This window comes from Rhea pennata, chromosome 25 (genome assembly GCF_028389875.1).
Source record: "Rhea pennata isolate bPtePen1 chromosome 25, bPtePen1.pri, whole genome shotgun sequence".
Lineage (NCBI taxonomy): Eukaryota > Metazoa > Chordata > Aves > Rheiformes > Rheidae > Rhea > Rhea pennata.
Genome location: NC_084687.1, coordinates 1,059,592 through 1,078,807, shown reverse-complemented (window position 1 = coordinate 1,078,807; position 19,216 = coordinate 1,059,592). Strand labels below are relative to the sequence as shown.

General features: G+C 51.8%; 2 protein-coding genes and 1 non-coding gene across 3 annotated transcripts in view; 1 reads left to right on the top strand and 2 right to left on the bottom strand.

Annotated features, from left to right (window-relative positions):
• ARL8A (ADP ribosylation factor like GTPase 8A) overlaps positions 1–2,950 on the top strand; it is a 28,746-nt gene extending 25,796 nt beyond the window's left edge. The window contains exons 6-7 of the mRNA XM_062595007.1: positions 498–568; positions 735–2,950. Of these exons, the coding sequence (XP_062450991.1) occupies positions 498–568; positions 735–784 (121 nt within the window). The 3' untranslated portion in view covers positions 785–2,950. The remainder of the gene's footprint in view (positions 1–497; positions 569–734) is intronic.
• Positions 2,951–5,460: 2,510 nt separating this feature from the next.
• Positions 5,461–12,008, bottom strand: GPR37L1 (G protein-coupled receptor 37 like 1). Its single transcript, XM_062595059.1, has 2 exons — positions 11,289–12,008; positions 5,461–6,717 (listed from the first exon to the last, which is right to left on the bottom strand). The coding sequence occupies exons 1-2, from the start codon at positions 11,979–11,981 to the stop codon at positions 5,905–5,907; spliced, it is 1,506 nt and encodes a 501-aa protein (XP_062451043.1). The 5' UTR covers positions 11,982–12,008; the 3' UTR covers positions 5,461–5,904.
• A 6,408-nt stretch (positions 12,009–18,416) lies between these two features.
• Positions 18,417–18,487, bottom strand: TRNAS-GCU (transfer RNA serine (anticodon GCU)). Its single transcript has one exon. It is a non-coding gene; the product is annotated as a tRNA-Ser (tRNA).
• Positions 18,488–19,216: the final 729 nt, after the last annotated feature.

The following is a 19,216-nucleotide window of genomic DNA, read 5'->3' as shown; positions in this document are numbered from 1 at the left end:
TTCACCCTCCTGGGTCAGTCTGGAGCATCTTTGTGCCTCTGAGCAGAGATCTTTGTTATTCTGTGGCCTCCCTGTGCCTTTCTTGTGCTGCAAACCCTGTGGTGTACCCCCCCCCCCCCCCCCGATTCCCCTTGCTCCATCTCAGGAGTTCCCTGTAATCATGAGTTTAGGGAATTATGAAGGACCCCTCTGTGCCTTTATTTAGTGCTAGTAGACAGTTCTAAATGAGCTTAGTTACCCCATGTGATGTTCAGAGCCCTCTACCAACCCCAAGCGTGCTGTGACTGGCACTGAGTATTGCTGACCCTCTTGAAGGTCCCAACAAGCATGGGGAGCTGTTGCCTCTTGGAAGGGTCCCTCTTCCCAAACCCTGGGTACAACGGGACTCTTTGAGTAGCTGCTAAAAGATGTCTCCCATTGCTGCCTTGTGCCAAGGTTCTTACACAGCCCTTGGGGTCTGCAGCAGGCACTTAGAGCTTACTCCCTCCTTCCCACAGGAACCTGTCTGCCATCCAGGACCGAGAGATCTGTTGCTACTCTATCTCCTGCAAAGAAAAGGACAATATTGGTGAGTTCTGGCATCTCTGTACTGATGATTGCTGGGTCCCAGGAAAGCTCCCTCCTGGGGTGATCAGGGCAGCCTTGCACTAGCCTAACCCAGGCTGCGTTTCTTCAAGTGCAAGAGGGGCTGGACAGCTAGAGGGGCAGGAGGTAACTGTCCCTTGCCTTTGCAGACATCACCCTACAGTGGCTTATTCAGCACTCGAAGTCTAGGAGAAGCTGAAATCCTGCAGACTGGAGCTTATATTGGGAAGATGCCATTGTACAAGCCCATGCCCCCTTCTTTCTCCTGCTCTGTCCCTTCAGCTCTCTCTCTAGATGGGTATTTTTAGGGGACCCCAAACTCCACTCGTGTTGAGGTGGAGTCCTTGTTTTTATTGTAAAGAAAACATCCAACTCTGCCCTCCTCTCCTCTCTCTCTATCTCTCCCTCCCATTTTGGCACTGTTCTGTTGTTGTCTGTGTATACAGTATATATATATATGTATATATATTTTAATTTTTTAATTTAAGCGATAGCGCTGTTACTAAACTGGGCCCTATGAGCTGTAGGAAGGCTTTGGGCTCACTGAGGGCGGCCGAGGGTCAGCGCTGTGAGGAAGATGAGATGAGCATGGTGGCAGAACTCAGCCCCTGGGGCAGTGGGCCATGCTGGGCTGCAGACAGGTTCATGATGCTCCCTTGCCTCTTCCCTGGAGGCCTTGCCTGTATCTCCAGGTCTAGGGCCTCCCTGGGGGGTTGTGTGTGATCAGGAGTGCTCCTGCCCTGCCCTTGCCCTGTCCTTGCAGAGGAAGAGCCCTTGCCCATGTTTTGGCATCTTTGGGCAGGACTTGTCCTGGAGTGCAGTGGGCACAGCTGGCCGGGGAGGTGATGCCCTCCCTCTCCCCAGGTTGCACAGCTGACCAGGGAGGTGATACCCTCCCTCTCCCCAGGTTCCTCTCTCTGCCCTTGGGAATGGGGATTTCTCATGACCTGGTAAGATCAACCTTCACACAGCGTGTCCGGCTCCTGTACTGCTGCCCCGGACCTCCTCCTTGCCACTGTGGTGGGCAACTTGTCTCCCTCCCCTGGGTTTTCTTCTCACCAGGGTTCAGGCAGAGTTGTTCCCAGGGTCTTCGAACTGCCCCATGCTACGGAAATCTGCTGCAGCACAGTGATCGTGGTTGGAGACTCAGGCTGTCTGGGCCCCCACGCTCAGGCAGGATGCTGCCCTGGCAAGCCTCACGGCAGCCAAAATAGTAACTTGACTGGTCTGGAACTAGTGCAGAGGGGCCTGGTGATGCCAGGCAGCCTCCCGCACTGGCAGAGACATGGGGCCGGCTCCTGCCTTCTCCCTGCCCTGGTTGTCCCACAGGCACATCTTGGCTGCCCAGAGAAGCTGGGCTATGTGAAGCTGAGATTGCTTTCTGCAAGCCAGAAGGCATCACCCTACCCCTTGCTAGGGCTGATGTTTTCTGAGATGCTTGAACACATCATGTACGGGTGTCAGGGGGTAGAGAAGGAGGCACTTCTTCCCCTGTGGATGCAGGAGCCTGAGAGCTTTTTGGCAGCAGCAGCAGTCACCACTGGGAGTGAGGACAGTGCTCCAGGTTGTGCCCTGCTCTCTGTTGCTATATGCTGCCATCCTGGAGCTGGCCCCTCTGCCAGCCCAGGGTGTCCTGGCTCTGGAGGGAGCTACAGTGCCCTTGGGCCCCAAGGGCAGTGAGGTGGAGGGGACAACCGGACTGATGTGTTCAGCCCCTTCCAGCACATGGGAAAAGAGTGAGAGGAAACCCAGTCTCCGGGACAGGTCAGAAAGGCTTTGCCTGTCTATGCGGTATGTTCAGTTGCTGGGTCTCTGTGCAGCACAGCCTTGAGGCCTTGCTAGGCTGCATATGGGCTAGTTCAGGGGAGAGGGGACACATAGGTGGGCCTTTTGGTGGGGTAGGGGAAGACACACTGATGCCAAGAAGTGAGAGTGCTTAAGTGGGGTCAGGGCTGTGGCATGGTGTAGGGGCACCTGCCTCTCTCCAACTCAGGGCTGGGAAGGAGAGGATGGAGATCACCTGGAAGCCCTTGCATTCCCTGCCTGCCAGTATTTTGCTGAGAGGCAGCTTGCAGCCAGCATGGGAGGCTGCAGGATCCCTCTTGGGACCTTTTTCCCTTAGGCAGACTGGCTCATGGGAGCGGCAAGGCTGTGGTGTTCTGTTCTCATTTTTGCAGAATTGCACAAAGAGAGGTTTCCCTTTTTTTTTTTTTTTAATTTAATAAATTGTAAAGTGTTGTCATTCCCCCCCCCCCCTTTTTTTTAAGAGATTTTTGGCTCAGATTTGACCTCTGTTGGGAGTTGATTCCTGTAACTGTACATTTTTTTTGCCTCCTAATAATAATAAATTAACAATTTTGCGTTGGTGGTTGTGGTTGTTGTCACATTGCTTTCTCAATGTCACTTCTCCATCTATCCCTCCTCTATGGGGCCATGTGCATACCCTGGAGTGCAGGGCACAGGCTTTGCCAGTCCCCCTCAGCATTAATGCTGAGGCTGGAGAACGCCTGTGCTCACCCTGCAAGATTCAGCAGCTCTGGATGCCTGAACGACTGTGCTCACCAGAAAGGTGCTGGAGCCAAGCCTTATTTTGGAAGTCTCATCAATAAGGCTGGATGCCTTATTTTCTTGGCCTGGAGCTGAAGACAGGCTTGGAGACCTCCAGCCACAATCATCCAAGCAGCTGGCCACTCTGCATCCTGAGATGGTTCTAGGGTACAACACTTTGATGCTGGGGTTGGAGCCAAGATTACAAGGCTGCTTCAAGGTTCCCTGCCCCTTTGACTGCACCATCTCTTGCTTTGGGCAGTGGCCATCATAGGTGGGGGGCACTTCTGTGCTATCTATTTCTGGTGGCTGCCCTCATTATCTCACTTGCACTGAACACCTGGAATTGTGGTTTGTGCTTTATAACACCCTGCCTAGGTACCTGAGCTCTGAGTGCTGGCAGCACCCCGATGCATGTCAAGTAGCTTGCCGTTGCATCCCTCTTCTCTGCTCTACTCTTGTGCTGCTGGCTCTCCTGCACCCATGAGAGTCTCTTTGAGGGTGCTGGAGAGACCCTGGGTGATGCTGCCCACGGAGGGCTGTCAGCACATCCTACCCCAGCTGGTTCTCATGCATTTGGGTGCCAAGTGCTCTGGATCAGGCCTTGGGTCCAACTCTGCCCCTATGGGCCCTGAGGAGCTCTGCCTGCTCTGGGGGCTGCGCTCCTGATGGGGCAGTGCACACTGCCCACAGCCCTTGCTGCTACTGCCCACAGCTTCCCTGCCCCCAGCCCCGGCTTTTCTCCCTAGCTCTTCCTCCTCCCCGTGCGCATCCAGCCGAGCAGGGCTGGAGCAACAAGCCCGGCATTGTTCGCCTTTGGTCCAGGCTCAGGACAAACTGGCACAGAGCAAGCTGCATGAAACCAACCACTTCTCCCTTCCTCCCACCACCCAGGCCTGCATGCGGGCAGGGGGGGGGGGCGGTTAGAGGGGAGGAGGGGGAGGTGTGCTCGCTGCCCCAGGCATGCTTTCCTTCTTTCAGGAAACCAGCTCTTGCCTTGCCTGGTGGATCTGGACAGAGATGCAGAAGGGAATGAGGGCACAGTGGGCAGTGTGGGCTCTGGACCTATTTCATGTCTTCACCCAGGCATGGAAACCCCTCTTTCCCCTGTATCCCCCATCCTCAGAGCTGTGAGATGTTCTTAAACCCCCATTGTGGCCCCCAACAGCTCAGGGGGAGAATGTGGGCCAGGGACTCCCCTGGGGCTAGCGGGAGAGGAAGGGAAAAAAATGTAGTCTTGTGTTCTCTAAAGAAAACTGGGGCTTTTGTTTCCCTGGCAACTGAGCTGAGAAAGCAAAGCCGGGTGGGTGTCATTGCATGTACAAAGCCCTCAGTGAGCCCCTCGTATTCAGCTCCCTTAGCAACCATCTCCCTTTCCCTGGCATTTCGCAGGCCTGGGGGTAGACGCCAAAGGGAGAGAACAAGGAGCTTTAACAAGCTCTGCTGAACAGGGCTGAGAGGCCGAAGCGCATGGAAGGAGGCCCAGGCACAGCCAGCCGCACGACCGCTCTGCACCCAGCCTGCCCTCCGCCACCCCCGACCTCTGTGCAAGCCCAAAATGCTGAAAGCCCTTATGGGTATAAGAGCCATGGGGGAGGGGGTGGCTGTGGTGCTTAGAAACCTTGATTTCCTGCAAGCATCATTTCAGGACTGTTTTTCACCCTCTATGGACAAGGTGGAAAAGGCCAGCAACTCTGCTCAGGCCTGCCTGAATGAGTACTGCTAGGTTGTCCCAAATGATACTGGGGTCCCAGGGATTGGCAATCCTGCACAGCTCCCTGCTTGGCACTGCCCTGAGGCTCTGTGCAGTGCCAGAGCTGCACTGTGGCTCTGGACAAGAGAACCAGGGCTTGCACCTTGCTGCAGATGATTTAGGTGCCTTGCAAGCCACAGGGCACCTCAGCCCAGCACTGAGCTTTACTGGGGCTGGACTGAGCCCTACACGTAGCCCTCAGCTTTATGCTTCAGAGAGTGCTACACCAGGGGCTGGCCTGGCACCAGCACACTCAGAAGCAATCCAGAGGGAGGAGAGCAGAGTTGCTGGGGACCTTTCCTCATTTCCATCAGGTGCTGCCGTAAGCCGAACATGGCTGCTTTCCTGCCCAGCACTGCATGGGCCTCACCAACCCCTTACACTGGCCACTTGCTAGGCTCAGGGATGCTCCACTCTTCCTGCTCATGCCCACCCCAGAACCTCCAGGTCTTAGGGGAGCAGCATGGTCACATCTAAACCCAAAATACTGGCACCCTCCCCCCCAAGGGCTTTGGTCTGCAATGCTGGATAGCAGCATGCGTGATGTGCTCTAGGTTACTGATTTATTAAGCTCTTACAGGGCACAGCTTGGATCTGATGGGACATAGTCACTGGGGCCTTCTACTGTGGAAGGGGCTGGCAGGAGGGGATGGAACAGGATGAGGGCAAGTTATATTTGCTATGTCCTCTGCAAGTCACCATGGAAACCCTCCTTGCTGTCAGATGGGACCTTTCCAGCACATTTCTGTTCCCAGGGCAGCGACCTCTCTCAGCCGGACCAGGGAGCCTGGACGGGAGGATGCTGGTGTCCTTGGTGGTCTTTTGGCAGAGGCAAGAAAATCGCCTATGTAACCATGTGGACTGGAAACCCCTTGCCCATTGTGGGGTTTGAAGCCCATGGTGCAGCCCCTGAGCTGTCTCTTCTGCAATGCTCCACGTCCAGACACAGGCACTAACAGCAAAACATTTGGTCTTGGGAGAAGGTGGCAAAATGATCTCTACAGCTCCCTGGTACACACTTAGCAAGGTGTGCCAAGGGCCAGGAGAGGTGAAGGAGACTCCCGGGGCTTATCAAAGAAGATGGAGGAAGACATCTCTGTTTTGAGCTTGCTGTCAGCACTGCCCTCACTGGAGGTGGTGTCAGGGCTGCATCCCTCACAGCAACAGCAGCAGCAGTCCATGAAAGCCTGCCCCAGGGGTCTGCAGAGACAGAGAAGCAGGACAGGTGTCACAGAGCACTTGAAGAACAAGAAGAACTGGTTGATGAGACTGAGCAGGTCTAAGGTCTGTCTGGACATGTCAGAGGACATGTAGGCCACCACGATGTTGCAGACATTCTCAGGGGTGGTGCAGAGACCATAGATGATGGTCAACCCAATAATGGTGCAGTTCAAGTGACTCTCACACTGGTTGTGTTTGGCCCCCCGGCACTCAGTCTTCTTCTCGGTGCCGCTGATCCTTCGAGTCACCAGCTGGCAGCTGACAGTAAAGAGGATGGGCAAGCAGAAGTAGCATCCAAAGTACCACCACATCCGAGCATTTTGGTAGGTGAGCACCAGGGAGTAGACGGACTCAGGCAGGTGGGATGAAGGCTTCATGGTGCAATACTCCATCACCATGCCGGACACAGGCGATGTGTCCTGTGCCAGCTGCCACAGCAGGATCTCTGGCACTGACAGCGTCATAGAGCCCACCCAAATGACAGCCAGCTTGGCGATAATGGAATGGCACTGCTCGATGGGCCGGGCATTGGCCTGGGGGCTTGTGGCTGCGTGGAACCTGTCAATGCCCAGCGCGCAGAGGCTGAATGTAGTGACCCCCAGTGATGACACCTATCAAGGAAGGAGGGAAAAGAGGTTCACCTCACTGCTGAGACACTGAGATGTGCTTGGCTTTACCAGATTAGAGGCAATTACTGAATACCTAAAACTACAACCCAACATATTTCCTCCAAAAATTTTATAGCATTCATCCCAGATTGCAGCCATTTTCCTGTGGCTCCTTTTTCCATGTGGATATCCACATTTCCATGCAGATAAACATGTCCCTTGACCAATTCCCTGCCCAGCTTCCTTTTCTATGGAAGGGAGAGGTCTTACTGGAGGTCCACCTGTCCAGCTGGGATGGGAGTGACAGGATTTTCCCTCAAGGTTTTTCTCTATCCTGCATGGCTCTGTGAGAGGAAAAACAGGGACCCATCACTCTCACCAATGCCTTCCCAGGGTCTCCATTGCCCCCAGAGAGGTCCTCTCTGCTCTGCTCTGCAGAGCTGCTGTCTGCTTCCTAGACAGGTCAAATAAGTTGAAGTTGCCATTGTCACAAATCAGCTCCAGGCAATTTCCTCTGCATTGAGAATGGCAGGAAAAACATCCCCATTTGCCAAAGGGAAGAGGCCAAGGGAGGTCAAGGAATTGCTATGGCTCTGGGAGGGCTGGCAAGACATTGAGGATCAAAATTAGCATTAATAGTCCAAGCTCCAGAGCTGCATCATTTCTCTGAGCCAAGTCCCACAGCCCTCAGGCTGGGATATGGCAGGGTCATACACACTGGTGCATAGGAGTACCTCGTCTCCCACTCCCAAAGCTGTTCTTGATCTCACAAAGCCACATAACCTCACCCTATGCCAAGGAACATTCCCAGTGCTAAGAAAACCTTCCAGAGCACCACATGATGCCCATGTTGTAGGCAGTCATCTGCCAATGGGTTTTGAAAGAAATAGGCCTGGCACCCCCAATGAACCTTCTTCAGTGATCCTGGACCAGGATCTTTGTAAGTAGCATCGCAGAGCTCAGAGCCTGGTGCCCAGAATCACCATCTAGTTACACTCAGCAGCGTCACCCTATATTCAACATCATTAACTAGTATCAGACATTAACTACAGTCTGCAGTCTGATTTACCTCTTGGTTGGTACTTTGGTGGGGATTTAGCTTTGCCTGGCAACATCCTCTCACCCAGGTTGAGGGGACTGTGTGCTGGGAGATAGGCAGATGAGCAGAGAAGCCTTGCAGCTGCTTTCTCATCTTGCTTTGTGGCCCAGGCCAGCCCTGCAAGGCTGGATTGGCAACCGGACAGCAGAGTACACATGGCCTCATCTGGGGGCCATGCTTCACTGAGGCTGTGTCACATCCATTCTTCCTCATGGGGGTTGATATAGTAGCAGGGCGCTGCAGACATGATCCCTCAAGCAGCTCAAGGGGCACTGCAGGGCCTCCATGCCACTGACCTGTGCTGCTCTAAATCTGGGCTGGCTGGTGGGATCTCTGGGGTGTGATTCCATGCTCCATGGCAAAGGTGGCCAGTGGTGAGGATGCATAGGCTTCACACTACCTAGTCCTGCAATCACCCCCAACAACTAGTGCAGCTAGCAGCCCCAAGGTCCTATTGTCTGTCCTGCCTTCCTGAGGAACAGAGCTGTGCCAGGGCCTGCCTAGCACTCTGGTGCTGCTTAATCACTGCTGATGGAGGTGCCATCTCCCCACCAGGGAACCTCAGCAGGGACATGGCCACTAAACCCATGTGTGGCTCAGAAACAGGTCATGGCATAGCCACTTTAAGGAAGGATTTGTTTTGGGGTCCTCCTCTTTCCCTTCCATCTTCACCTGGGGCACTGAGCCTATCTGCTCATGCAAATGCCATCCTGGGTGCCTATCCATTTTCCTGGCCCTCTCTGAGTTTTGTCTCTGTCTTACTGTGAGATGAGAAGTCTGGAGTGGGGGGGGGGGTCAGGGACAGGACAAATATTTCATTTAGGAACAGGCATGGATGGGAAACCTCCAGAAAATGAGCAGCTTCTGCTTGCTGAGTGATGAAGACGTTGCTAAGAGACACTGGAACTGCATGGCTGCACCAGCAAATGCTGCTTCATCTTGCTGGACTGCAGCAGCTGCTAGCTGTGATCAAGGCAGATTTTAGGCTCTGTCTAGCAGGTTACACTGGGTGCAGGGACCACCAGCCCAGGCTTGTACCTGAAGGACCCAGTGGCATCACCCGGATCTCCTCCTGAGGTCAAGCGCATCTCAAGCCATGAGAGATGCCCCAGGGACCCCTATGCCTTTGCAGATCCAGCAAAAAAGCACTTATGCCCTGTCATGGTGACAGAGCTGCAGGACAGAGATGTACCATTGATAACAGCTATGTAACTCACCTTGCAACCGTAGCTGTGGGTGTCAGGCCAGCACAGCTTCTCACTTGCAGCTTATGCCCCTGCCCTGTCACCATGGGGTTATCTTTCCTCTACTGGGTTCCCCCATCCCTGCTAGGTCCATGTTGCCCCAGGCACTAGGTGTTTCAGGTGTCTTTTTGCCACCAGTATCCAGGATTCTGTATCTGATCACAGTACATCTGGAGTACTATGTCCAATTCTGGGCTCCTCAGTACAAGAGAGACATGGAGCTACTGGACAGAGTCCAGCATAGGGCTACAAAGATGATAAGAAGACTGGAGCATCTCTCTTAAAGGAAAGGCTGTGAGAGCTGGGCCTGTTTATCCTGTAGAAGAGAAGACTGAGAGGAGATCTTATCAATGACTATAAATACTTTAAGGGAGGTTGTCAGGATGATGGGGTCAGACTCTTCTCAGTGATGCCAGGTGACAGGACAAGAGACATTGGGCACAAACTGAACCACAGGAAGTTCCGCCTGAATATGAGGAGGAATTTCTTCACTGTGAGAGTGACAGAGCATTGGAACAGGTTGCCCAGAGATGTTGTGGATACTCCTCTGGAGATATTCAAAACCTGCCTGGATGTAACCCTAATAGGTGATCCTACTTCAGCAGGGGGTTTGGACTAGATGATCTGCAGAGGTCCCTTTCAACCTCAACCATTCTGTAACCCAAAAGCATCCTGTGGAGAGCTCTCTTGTTGCTCACAGGGGTTGGTGCCAGAGCCCACGCAGCAGCTGTGCACACTGCCCAGCGTACTGACACAGTCCCACAACTAACCCCCTGTACTGGAGTCACCCCAATCTACCTCTGCTGATGGATAAAACAGTAGAGGGAAATCCAGCCTGCCACAGAGCAGGAGTCAGCCAGGACCTGCTCCCAGAAGGCCCTGCAGGTCCCACTCTGAATTCATGGATTTAGGTTCCCAGGGCCATCAAGGGGAATTTGGAGGAAGGAATGTGATGGGTGGTCTCCAACATCTAGGGAGCATTTCTGGGTTCTCTGTGGCAACATGCTTTCCCAATCTGAGCCCAAAGGTCCACTCTCTGTCCCCCTCCAGCACTTGGGGCTTCAGGCACGAGTCTGATAACAGGCACAGGCAGATCTGGTAAAGAGAGAAAGCCAGACCCCAGCTCAGCCTGATGCCAATGCAAGGCTGCCCTTGGACACGAGTGCTGGGAATGTCGGTGTTTGTAGGAACCCAAAGCAGGTGGAGGCTGCCCCTTAGGGTCAAGGTCTTCTCCAACCTGATCAAGGTTAAAGTGAAGCATAGCTTCATCTTGTGGCTGTCTTTTGTATGTTATATTGTAAGACACTGACCATGGGAGTTGGCACCTGGTGGGATGGGAGGGTTTTAAACTCAGACTGGTTTAATCAAACCTGAGAGGGGCTCTGGGGACCTGATGTTGCATCCTTCCAGCCCTATGTCTGTCCCCTTCTTCAGTAAATCATGCTTTGGAGCGCCAGGTGACCTGGGCAACCAGACTAGATCTGTCTGACACATACAGCCACAGAAGGGAGCAGCCTGATGCCAGACTTGCCCCCTAAAAAGGAAAGGCCCCATGGCCTGTATTTTCTTTGAATTGCAGGAGAAGGATCTGGGCAAAAATATGCCATCTGGGGAGCTTTTGTTTATTCTGCTTTTCCCTATTACCATGGTCCCTGCAGCCATCTCTTATGGTGCTGGGCACACACTCTGGATGGAGGACACCCCACTACGCTTGTGAACAGGCATGGATTCCAGATCCTCAAGCCTAACCAGAAGCTCTCCTGCCGCTGTGCTCCACACAGCTGCCCTGTCCACCTGCATCACCCTGTTCTAGTGCCTATTTTCACTAGCCCGACACAGGTAGCTCCGAGCCAGCACCCCATGGCACTGAGGCTGAGCCTGAAGGGTGGAGACAGATGTCAGTTTGGGATAGGGACAGATGGACCCTGTGAACAGATGGCCCCATGGGAGCATTTCACAGGTTCCTTCCAGCCCCAGGACCCATTGTGTTAGTTATAGACCCTGAGGAAGGCCCTGTTGTATTCTCCCAGGCAAATAGTTATCACATTTTTCCTGGGCCCAGGCGGTTGGAGAGTTTAGTACTGGGAACATGGCTGAGCTCCTTGCAGCACCCCAATGCAGGGCCTCCAAGGTACACAGCCTTTGTGCCAGTCCATGAACAGCATTAACAGCCCCAAAAGCAGAGAGGACCCAAATCCCTGAGCACTCTGGAGCCCTGTGCAGCCTCTTACCTCCATGAAGGGCACGATGCGACAGGACACATCCCCCAGCAGTCTCTTTTTGGTGATCTCATTGAAGATGACCACAGGTAGGCAGAAGAAGAGGATAAGGAAGTCCCAGAAAGCTAGGCTGGCCAAGATGGAGTTCCACGCACTCTTCATGTAGTAATTGTGCCACACAATGCACATGACAGACAGGTTTCCAATGATCCCCACTGCAAAGACAATGAGGGACAGGAACATCACAGCATAGGCGCTGTAGGAGTTCTCTGTCACCGGGTACAAGGGGTTTTGGATTTGCATCCGCTTGTCAGAAACTGTGGTGAAGTTGGCTCGGGGCTGTGCTCCTTCTCCATCTGTGGGGACCCCTCCTTGCTGCTCAGATGGGTCTGTGCTGGATGGCACCAGAGTCTTGGTGGGATGCAGGCTGGCAAGATTGACAGGCTGTGGGAACTCCACCTGTACCCCCGGCACATACTGCTGAACTGACCTGGAGTCCTTCTCTGTTCCCCGGCGCAGCCTTTCTTTTGTCAAACGGACCTCTGTTCTGTCCTGGGCAATCGTCGGCAGAGTCCTTCCTCCATCTGCGCCCTGGACATGAGGGGTGCTGCCTTCCTCAGGCTGCTCAGTCTTGCCTTGTATCACCACAGCCCCCAGAGCTGGCAGCACCAGTAGCAAGAGAACAAGTGACCAAGGCAAAGGCATGGTCCCGTTCCCACTCTCTGGAGAAAGTGTGTCCTAGAACACAGAGCAGCCCTGAGCTCAGGGACTTCAGGGCTGTAGGGAACAAAGGAGCTGTCCTGAGGAGCAGCCTGTCTGTTCAGCTCCAGTTGCTACTCTGGGCTCTCCGGGTAGTTCTGGACAGAATAAAAACCGTGCTCCCGTGCAGCAGTGCCAGGCCCTCTGCTGGTCATGGCTCCACTCCCTGAGGAGGCTGCCGAGCACTGCAGAGACATGCCAGCAACCAGAGCTGGGCAGCTCAGCAGCTTGTGCACAGGAGGCCTGTTGTTGGAGACAAACTGCTGAGCTGAGCCCTTCTCATTCATAACCTCCCCCCCAAAGAAAAGAAAAGAAAAGAAAAGAAAAGAAAAGAAAAGAAAAGAAAAGAAAAGAAAAGAAAAGAAAAGAAAAGAAAAGAAAAGAAAAGAAAAGAAGATGGCATTAGGGATGCCCCAAGCCTGGCACTGAGGACTGCATGGCCTGTTCCCTGCTACTTCACCTTACCAACCCAACTGCCTACAAGGTAACCTGAATTGAGGATGTCTTTGAACAGCCAAGCCACCTTGCCTGGAGGCTGGGGAGCTGTGGTGGGCCTGAATGGATGGCCCGTGGGGGCAAAGGTGAGGGTGACCCTAAGGGAAGCTCCTTGCATATTCTGCCATGGTAGCCACATCGGAGGTGTTAGATCTGTTGGTCTTGCTTTCCCAAGGTTTGCTGCTGCTTTTTTTCTACTGACTTTGCCCTTGGGACAGGTGTTCAAACAGCATCAAGGGTGACTGATCCCCTGTACCCATCAGCTCTCCCCCATACCCATCACCTCTTCCCATGCTCATCTTATTTCCTCTGTGTCACCCTCCTGTTCCCTTACGTGTCATCTCTCCCTGTGCTGGTCAGCTGTCACCTATCCATCACATCTCTGCTGTGCTGTCACATCTTCTCCATGCCTGTTGGGCTTGGGCTCCCCTGGAAATGGCTCACAGAGATCACTGTGTGGGAACAAGCCCTGTGGCACCTAGGCAGAGCACTGGGATGCACATCAGGCTTGAAGCAGCAGGGCTACTCAGGAGTATGGCGGCTTAGTGAGTCTGTCACTGCATGGTGTAGTGTCAAGGGGCCAGGATGCATTGTCCCACTGCAGATGGGGAATCTCATTGCCCCCCCCCCCCCACAGCTGGGACTGTGCTGCCCTCTCCGTGTGGCAGTATGCCCACTTTTCCCTGATCCAGAACAGCCACTTGACTGAAGTCCCAGGGTATAGGAACATGGACCTCTTACTGTATCACTGGGAGCTGAGACAGCTGATCCTACCAGAGCCACAGAGAGTCAAAGAAGGGAAATAGAATCCCAGGAGAGCTTTTACCCTCTTCCCTCACCCAGAGTCCACACACTGCCTCTCTGCAGAAGCTGGCAGGGAACAGGACATTTGCTGACATGGGCTTGCAGCAGGGTGAGACTCATGATGTGCTCAAAATGGCATTGTACTCAACCTACCCTTGGTTCTTGGCTACCTCAGTTGGCCTGGCAGAGACATCATTGCCTCATAACCTTCCAGGGTAAGGCAGGAGGACTTTCTGCTCCTGAAGCAGCAGCTCCAGGCATGTGCAAGTCCCTCATCCCTTCTGGGTTGGACTTATTGTGTGTGATTGCCAGTCAACAATGGCCATAGAAATCCAAGGCACACCAAGAGACTGGCACTTTTGCTCAAAGTCCTTAACCTCTTCAGACCATCACTTAGCCCAAAGGCTCTCTGGCGCTGGCCCTGCAGGCTGGAGGTGGTCCAGCTGTACCTAGCTGTTCTCCTTTGTCACAATCTTCTCCCATACCTGCATGCTCCTTTTTGCCTCTCTAATGCTACGATTTCTGAGCACCAGCTGGATATGCTGAGGGGAAAGGGGAAAGAAGGATTTCATGACTTTCTCAATTCTTCAGATGGTTGATGATGGAAATGCCTGAGGTCTGTTACATGAGCAATGAGTGCAGGAGGGACAGGCATCTGTGAAAAAAATTCTGACCAGAAGTTAGAAGAGTCCACCTAGAGAAGGGGAAAAGTGGCTCAGCCTGAGCCCAGTGACAGCCTGAGGAGTCGTGCAAGATTTCTGTGGGCTGATAATTGTTTCAGGTACTCTGTCTGGATCCAAGGCTGCAAGCAACCAGGTGGGATATCTGTAAAGACCAGGGGACTAATCTCAGTGCTCATGAGTACTCTGGCCTTGAACCAACATCCCATAACTAGTGAGCCAAGTGTTCTCATCAGTGGAGGACAAAACCCAAATATTCAGTGTGCAAAAAAGCTGAACAGTGGGAGAAGAAAACTAGTTTCTGTTCACATGGGGGCACAGGGCTGTGCTTGGATGTGGGGATGGTGGGAGAGCCAGGGCAATGCAAACCTGTCCAGCCAAGTATTGTTAGCATTCTAATTATGCCTAGTTACTGAAAGATGGATAACACTAATTTGCACCCCATTGAACACCTGGTGCTGAGCCCAGCTCCTGCTACAAAGGGAAAGCAGGAGAAATGGGCAGAGGTAGGTGAGGGGCATTGATCCCTGCTGCCTTTACCCCCTTTCTTCAGGGTACAACACCAGGGCACCCTGGCAAGGTTCTGAGGAAGTTCAGACTGTCTGGTCACAAACCTGAACAAGAATTGAACAGAGGCAAGACAGGGCTTGGGGCAGGAGCACAGAGGAGGAGAGAGAGACTTCTTCTCCATGCCCACATTAGCTCGGAGGAGGGAGCACTTGGTGCACTCTTCACCTTTGAGAAAGGACTGGCTGTTGGCAGGGTGCTAGTGGCTGGCGCTGTATCAGCCATGGCGCAACACAGCCAGGTGTTTTCCTGCAAGGAGAAGGAGCTATTTTTAGTTTTATTTCATTGTAGTTACACAACAGCTGGGTGTGTCATGGAATTGCTTGAAGACAACAGCAGGGTTCACCAGGGCAAGGTGACATTTCAGCAGTACAGGAATGACTGAGACAGGTTCCGTCGCCAACGGAATTGCTGCCCAAACAGCCTGTCTGAGAAGCTCCTCTTCCTTCCCTCTCTTGGTCTAGGAGTTACCAGCTAGCAGGCTGCCAATGGGGTTCCTGGCTGTCCCCAAACAGAGTACCAGACAACAGGTGAAGGGTCATTTGGGAACTGCATATTTGTCTTCTGCAGTGTCTTATCCAGCCCAGATTCACAGACAGGTTGAGACTGTTTCCCAGGAGATGATTGTGTGTCTGAGTTTTGCAGATATCTCCTTGGAGGCACTTTTTCAGGGTCAGAGACTTCAAGTGTAACCTAAGAGAGGTTTTTACTAAATACCCTCTTCTAGGCATTTCATCAGACCTACAGTTTTAGATAAGGTTGTATAAAATTCACCTGCCACCTAAGATCTGTATTTCTTTACTTGGGGCCTTTTGGGATGGCACACTTCAGTAACAAGTTCAGAACTGTGTGATAGAGTAGGGACAAAAATCAGAAGTATTCTGAGTCTATATTCCACCACACCAAATGTATTCCCCTTTTGGGGGCTTCTGGGGCTTTCTTGAACTGTTTCTTTGCAGCAAGAGCAAGAGATCTTTGCTGAAAGCAAGGGCAGTGATGAAACTGGGGGGGGGGGTGCATAAGATGAATAACCTGTCTGACTCTATTGCTAGACCATTTCTACCTGACCAAGGGGATCCGGAGGATATCAGCACCAAGATATTGAAGTATATAAATATCAAGAGGGACCTCTAGCATCAGGCTAGAGTTTCTTCAACTCCCTTCTCCCCTCTGTATGGGAAGACCCACTGCCATCTCATGCATGTACTCCAGCGCAACCCCCACAAAGGATTCTAGTGGGTTAAGTTATATCCTCTCCCAGTTTAAATGACATTGTTTGCTGGCCTTGTGGTTTGTGGGGTGACCAGCTGTAACCCATCCAAGCACTAGAACACAACTGAAATGGAGAAAACTTGAAGTCTGGACTCTCAAGTATAATGCCATGTGCTGAGATGGATAGATGAATGGGCTGGTCATGCGAAGGGAAATGAGCCTATCCATGTGAAGCATGAAAAACAGTTTTCTTAGGACATGAGAGCATAAGTTGAATTTACAGGTGGCCTGAGAGAGCAGGTCTGTGTTGAGGGCATACTACTTTGCTTCTCATCGTGTGTGTTGCCCCTGCAACTTAACCCTGAGGAGCTCATTCATGTCCTCAAGGAGAAATAGTCTAGGAGAAACAACGCTCTCCAGATGGCCACACTCTTGCTACTCTGCACAATCAGGGTTGGTGGGTCTGTCCATTGCTGTGCTGATCCAAATCACTGTGGAGCAGTGGCTATAGGAAATTCAAAACTCATCCATCTCACATCCTTCTCTTGGCAAGAACAGGTCCCTAGTCAAACCTGAATGGTGAATTTAAATGCAACATAGCTTAGCTCTTTCAGAGCCTTGTTTTTCTGTGAGTGAAGGAGAGTCCTGTATAACTAGGAGCAGCTTGAAAAGAATACAGAGTGAGCACTTTCAGAGTGGATTTCACATCTGATTTTTCACTGGTAGTGAAAACACTCTTTAAATTAAATCACTATACATGTGAGAAAAACCCTGAAGTTTCAGCCCGTCTGTGGCCAAGCTTAGATGAGCTCCTCACGGCTGCCACAAGCTATATTAGACACTAATACAAAGGTGAGTCTGTCCTGCTTACTTTGTAGGCTCAGCTGGGCAAGCTGCTCTGGTGAACCTTTCTGCTCCTCCACCATCACCCTCTACCAAAGTTGCCACTCAGGGTCTCAACATTTCACATATTGTCTGTTGCCAGAGCGACTTGCAGGGTAGAGGAGACACAAATAACCAACGAGAGGAGGGAAACAGCTCCCTTTTGTTTTCACCAAACACTCCAGCCTCCAGGCTGCATAGGAGCAAAGCAATAATAGACTCCTACATGCTTGTTTACTCTGTGCTGTTAACTGTATGGTTCTTAGGAAAGTGGGGAGAGGGCAGGGAAGGGACCTGGTAAATACACACAGGGCCAGTGCATGCTACAGTCACCTAGCAAAGCCTGAGACAAATGCTAAGCCGCATCTTCCTCTAAAGGCAGGTATGTGGGAGGTGGGCATGGGCAAGGAAGCTCTATAACATGGTCCTCCAGCCCTTGGTACTACTGGACCCACCACAGCTATGACCATTCACCCTGAATGAAGAAGATTCCATGTGATTTTTATGCCCTGAAACAGGATGTTAAAATTCCTTGTGGATGATCATCTTTCCAATTCATCTTTTTTCTCCTGCCTTCACGCTGGTGGCTGACTCCAGCTTAGAATCTGTGGCCACCTCAATTCCCACGTCTCAAAACTAACTCTCAGCGTGCTGGCCCCAGTCTGCCTGGCTCAGGCCTTTAGGATAGGAGTGGTGCTTGGAGTGCCCATCAGTCTTCTAATGGCATTGAATGGGCAAGCTGGTGTCTCCCATAATGACAGTGTTTAATGGTTCAGAGGATAGGGTGGGGTTTTTCTGGTGAAGCAGCCTCTATTGTTTGATCAGCTGTTCCGAATACACTCAAATCAATAGCTGACTCTTTGGTAGAAATGACTGTGCCAGCCAGCTGCACAGTAGGAATCATAAAAGGGCTTCTGAAAGCTGCCTGCTGTGGATTAACTGATTCCCTCTCACTACACCCACATCTCTCCGGGAGCTTGTAAAAAGCCTCTCCCCTCAAACCACAGCCATTTAATTGCAGAACTCACTGTGGCCAGCTGCCAGTGCTGAAACAAACCCATACCACCACAGCCTTCCCGTCCACTTGTTGACCTTTGGGCTTTTCTCCCTGTGGGCACATTTCCCAGTAATGATTAATTTAAACCATACCAAGAACACTCAATCCCATTTTGCAGTGGAGAAACCAAAAATGCTGTGGGATTTTCCTTGAGCCACAGCAAGAATCTAGTTTGACAGCAAGAATCTAGTTCCTCACTGGGAGCAACTCAGGGGACCTCACAGCTTTCTCTAAGGCTGAGGCGTTGCCATTAGATATAGACTTGTCTGCACAGGGAAGCATTTTTATCAGTTCATGTGAGCTGAGGCTGTTTTTCTGTTCTGGAACAGGGGGATCACTTGGTGTTCAGGGGAGGAACCGAAACCCAAGGAAGTTCAGCTCCAGGCAAAGACATCTGTGAATAAACTGAGCAATTCTCTAGAAAAAGTAAAAGGCCATTTGGAAAGGCCTTGAATCTAGCTCCTTCATTGGAGTCCACTTGGCACTTAACCTGCAATTTCCCTTTAAATTCATATGGACTCACAAGTGCAAAAATGTGACTTGGCACAAATATAATCCTAAATTTCATGTAGAAAATCAATCATTTTCAAATCCTGCTTCTTTGTGAGGAGAAAGGGAGCGGGGAATCATAGAATGGTAAGCTCAGAAGGCACCTCTGGGGGTCACCTAGTCCAACCCTCAGCATAGCCCATATGGGGATTGAACCCATGACCTTGGCATTAGCAGCACCACGCTCTAACCAACTGAGCTAAACCTGCCCCCAAACAATGTGTCTAGTTTCTCCATTTGCCTCAGCTTAGTCCCTTTGACTCTACCAGTGATGTTTTGATGATTCCTATTTTTTCTGCTTTGGGGTTAAATCTTGGGTTCTGTAGCTGCTGTATGCTCCCACTCTGGTTGTGGCATGCTGAGGCTGAGAGGCTTCACACTTGTACAGAGCTTGGGTTTGGGGTGCTAGTTTCAGTGGACTGTTGCAGTATCCCCTGTTAAGTCCTAGAGGAAGTCAGGTGCAGCTCAGAGTATGACTGGTAAAGCCACAGTGCTGCAAGGCTTTATGCTTATCAGCCTCTGTTTCACAATATAAGGTGCTTTCTGGAAGATGCTTCACATCCCTGACTGTTCTCCGTGAACCTCAATTCTTCCTTCAGCCATAGAGGTTGAAAACCACCTAGGAATACAGCACAACCATGGCCTTGGGGCTGCAGAGTGGTGGCAGCAAGACAATTGCTTGGGAAGATCTGAACTATCATTTTTTAAAGTCACAAGGTACAATAACGGTCTAGCTCTACCTGGGGAGTGTTGAGTCCAAAGAACCTGTGTTAGTGCAAGAATCATTTTACCTGTCTAGCCTGCCATTCCCACTCGTGTCAGCAGAGGGAGAGGCAGGTTGGGTGTCCTGAAACTGTAATCCAACTGCCTGCCAAAATCAGGATACTGGGGAAACATGGATGGAAAACAATCTGTCCACAGGAAAACAGATGCCA

Coding starts and splice junctions, on each gene's coding strand:
- GPR37L1 (XM_062595059.1), bottom strand. CDS start 11,981: ATGCCTTTGCCTTGGTCACTTGTTCTCTTGCTACTGGTGCTGCCAGCT. Junction 6,718..11,288: donor GCATCGTGCCCTTCATGGAG/GTAAGAGGCTGC, acceptor CTTCCTTGATAG/GTGTCATCACTGGGGGTCAC.